This window comes from Amphibalanus amphitrite, unplaced genomic scaffold (genome assembly GCF_019059575.1).
Source record: "Amphibalanus amphitrite isolate SeventyFive unplaced genomic scaffold, NRLGWU_Aamphi_draft 000779F_arrow, whole genome shotgun sequence".
NCBI lineage: Eukaryota > Metazoa > Arthropoda > Thecostraca > Balanomorpha > Balanidae > Amphibalanus > Amphibalanus amphitrite.
Genome location: NW_024882273.1, coordinates 14,384 through 18,321, shown reverse-complemented (window position 1 = coordinate 18,321; position 3,938 = coordinate 14,384). Strand labels below are relative to the sequence as shown.

Below are 3,938 nucleotides of genomic sequence, written 5' to 3'. Positions count from 1 at the left end.
CCCAAAACCTGTCCAGTACTGGACACATTACGAATAAATGTTTCAATGTCTCTGGTTCCGACTCACAAAAGGTGCATTTGTTATTTTCCTGAACATTAATCATACTTAAGAAAACATTAGTTTTCAGGATACGCGTATTCAGTTTAAAATGGAATGATATACCTATATTTGCTCGCGTTTACACCTTTTTCGATATTATAAACTGATAGCTTTTCAAAATTGCCAACATCAGAAATCCATTTCCTTTCTATTCTCGCGATGTCTTCGTGTGCTCTGGTGTCACTTCCAGCAATTTTTGTGAAATATCTCGTAAATGTTTTATTAGTTAATAGGCACTGAACACGTGCTGGAAGCGCTGGTTGCATGTACCATCCTGGTGACTGTTGTTTTTTCAAGAGGGCAGGCAAACTATGCAAGAGTCCTTGGTACTCTAATGGGACACAGTTTATATTAAACTTTTCTTTAAATTGGTGCCATGTCATCAGCCTATTATTTTCGTACAAATCCCCAATAAATTTAACGCCCTTTCTTTCCCATCGTGCATACCTCTTCTTTTTAAATTTTGTTAGGTCTGAGTTGAAAATATTTTCGTAGCAAAGAAGACTGTCTTCTGAGCAGAACCTCATAGAAAAAAATATCCATGCGTTTATAACATCCTTCCAGAAAGGATTTAAGATATATTCAAGTTTTTTTTTCAGTGCCACGACACCGTAATTCCAAATAAAATCGTCATTTATTTTATTTGGTACAAGCGCATGCCACGTAGCTTTGTTTCCAGCAATGTGCCTTTTTATCCACTTGATTTTCAGTGAATTCACAAACGATTCAATGTCTATCATTCCAAGACCGTTTTCGGTTACTGTTTGACAAAGGCGTGCTCTTTTTATCGGATTTCTTTGCGAGCCCCACACAAAGTTTAATAAGATGTTATTTATTTCCTTCATTGTTTTTTGACAAGGATTTGGTAGGGAGGCAAGAATATGAGTTATTTGTGATCATAGGCGTAGGAACGTTTTCAAGAGTGGGGGGGCCAGATACGTCATGGGACCCAAAACTAAAAATATGCGTATTTGACCCACTATTTTGGAGGCCGGATTTCGCGTATAACACGGGCAAATGACTGGATTTGAACAACAGCGGTTGCCAGGTGGTCCCTTTATAAACTATCGTAAAAACATTGAGTCATTTTACTATAGCCTATGATAAAGCACTGATGTCCCCGCGGCTGCACTAAATGTTACGGAGTTTTACAGCGTCAGCCGCGCCCAACAACTGCGTACCACATACAGACCATCCGGTGACTATGCACTGGATCTTGATCCGGTCGATAAGAAGGAAAATACATGGAGTACGAATCTCAACCAGAGTTTATTTAACAGAACTTGAAGTTTAAGTGAGGTTGGCGCAACTCTGCGAACGCACTTCAGGTACCACACATCTTTGACTGGGGCGGTAACAGAACTGGAAGTTGATCACCACTACTCACTTCACAAGGATGATCAGCGAGGTGCTGACGCTGCCACAACTCTACGGTCGTCGTCTGTGCGATGTGGCAGCCCCCATCACATGTCTGTTAACTCTCAGGCGGTGAGCTGTCACCAAAGATGATCTGCCTCAGCCTAACCTTACGTTCTACTAGTCTTGGTCTGTGCCCTGTGCCTTAGCGTCCCAAGAACGACCGGCGCCGATCGTTTGCACCAAAGAACTCAGTTGCGATCAAGTCGACGTTCAGTTCATCCACGCGCTGCCTGTGTGTCGCGCACAGCATGGCGGCATTCAGCCGGCCTTGCCCCATGGTAGAACGGATGTAACTCTTTATACGTCTGAGTGACGAAAAGCAGCGCTCTGCCGTAGCCGTAGTGACGGGGACGGTGAGGTAGAGTATAGCCAGTGTGAGCACCTCACTCATCATTCTCTGGAACACAGCACCGCCGGTCTGTTTCGAATCCACTAGCGCCTGTAGTACCTCATGCACCGAGTTTCTGCCGCCCCCGACCACATCTGGAAGCATCTTCAGCTGCACTTCCAGCCGTGCCAGGTCCAGATCGTCGCCATAGAGCTCTCTGACGACGGCGGGAACGGAGACGTCTCTCCCCGCACTTCCAACACGCGCTCCACCTCACGAGCCTTTTCGAAGGTCGGCTGAGTGAACCTCTCCTTTAGCTGGTTTGTCAGCAGGTCAAGAACTTCAAAGAACTGGCGGCGGTACATCTCCTTTGCCGTTGCGTCTGGATGCTGATCACCACCGCCCAGTTTCATGGGAACCTTGCGCTTGCGAGGAAGCTGAGGCCCGTCGACACCCACCTCTTCTGCATCTCGTTCGGTCTTCTCGTACATCTTGTCGAACGACACCGTTGTCCGCATGCTGTCAAATCGCTCACACACACGTGTCACTGCCTTCTGTGTGTCTCCCACCGTCGCTGTCGCCGACTGCAGGCCACGCGAGAGGTCTTCTGCGATGGAAAACACCTCGATGGCCATGCGTAGGCCCATCAGTGTGTCAAACTGACCCATGAGGGCCAGCATTCCTCCCGCCCTTCGAGCGTGCTCTCCGCTCGACTCGGTGCTCACCTCTTCCAGAGTGTGCATGATGAGCTCGTAGTTTTCCAGTACGCTTCTCAGCGATGCAGTACGACACGTCCAGCGGGTGGGGCACAGTGGACGCAGAGAGCCAGTCCCTGACTCTGTCCCCAGTGCCAGGCGCCGGAGCAACGCAGCCGTCTTCGGAGAGTTTCGGACGAAGGATGTGAGCTCGTTCGTGATGTCAAGTGCATTTCGAATCATCTTGTTTTTCCTGACAGCCTCTTGCAACACCAAGTTTGTGCAGTGAGCGAGACAATGCACATGCAGGGCAGCTGGGCACTCTTGGCTGATCCTTGTCGCCACTCCTTTCAACTTGCCCTGCATATTCGCTGCGCCGTCGTACGCCTGTCCACGGCACTGACTCAGTGGCAGCTCCATACGCACCAGTGCATCTTTCAAAATGGCCGTGAGCACTTCGCCAGTGGTCTCCTCAGTGTGAATCAGTTCGACCGGGTCTTCGTGAACTTGTAGATCAGCGTCTACCCAGCGAATAGATAGGCTGACTTGCTCTTTCAACGACACATCGGTTGTTTCATCCGCCAAAATGGCAAAGAACCGGGCTTCCCGGATATCCTTCAGCAGATCACGCAACAGAGTCGTGCCGATAGCGCGAATCAGCTCATTCTGGATGGTCGGAGAGAGATACTCTTTCCAGTGCTGAAGCTCTGGCACATCCTTCTTTCTGAGGCTGAGCAGCTGACACAGATTGCCGTCTGCTTCATCTTTTCCCCTGATCGAAATGTTCTGTCGCAGTAGGTACAGCAGGGTTTCGATAACCTTCTTCAAGCAGGTTCTTCGCTTAGCCTGTTCCATGCTTGCCTGCTGCGACAGTAGCGCAGAGATGCCCTCCTGTTTTTCATTCAGTTCTTTCATGCATGCTTCTTGGTGACACATCGACTTTTCGTGTTTGGCGAAGCTCATCTGTGCCTTCTTCCAGCTGTTGAACCCATCATTCACGAACGCAGGCTCCTTCCATTTACTCATCGTGAGCTTCCCCACCTTGTCCTGCCTGCGACACACATGACAGAAGACCTTCCCGGATTCCGAACAGAGACTCAGCCAGCCATACTGCGCATACCAGTCGGTGCAAAATGCCCTCTTGCGATCTCCCTGAGCACGCGCTGTTTTTGCAAGAGTAGCGGTATCGGTTGGCTGGTGAGGATGGGCCGAGGAGCAGCATGCCGAAGCACAGGATGTAGCTGGAAATAAAGGATGAAGCAATTAGGAGAGAATATGTGGATGATGCCTGGTGGCGCGAGGCAATAGGCTATCTGGGTCCGGTTTTTATTTGTGCCCCAAATTATGTTTAAACGGCTTTGAGTTGACAATGTTACAGTCTTTTTAAAATCACCATC

At 48.9% G+C, this 3,938-nt stretch overlaps 1 protein-coding gene across 1 annotated transcript; it reads right to left on the bottom strand.

Moving 5' to 3' along the window:
* Positions 1-2,013: 2,013 nt before the first annotated feature.
* On the bottom strand, positions 2,014-3,567 carry LOC122366029 (zinc finger MYM-type protein 1-like). The gene has a single exon (XM_043337788.1). The coding sequence runs from the start codon at positions 3,565-3,567 to the stop codon at positions 2,014-2,016; it is 1,554 nt and encodes a 517-aa protein (XP_043193723.1).
* Positions 3,568-3,938: the final 371 nt, after the last annotated feature.

What these genes read in the sequence shown, in the direction of transcription:
- LOC122366029 (XM_043337788.1), bottom strand. Translation starts at nt 3,567, where the DNA reads ATGAGTAAATGGAAGGAGCCTGCGTTCGTGAATGATGGGTTCAACAGC.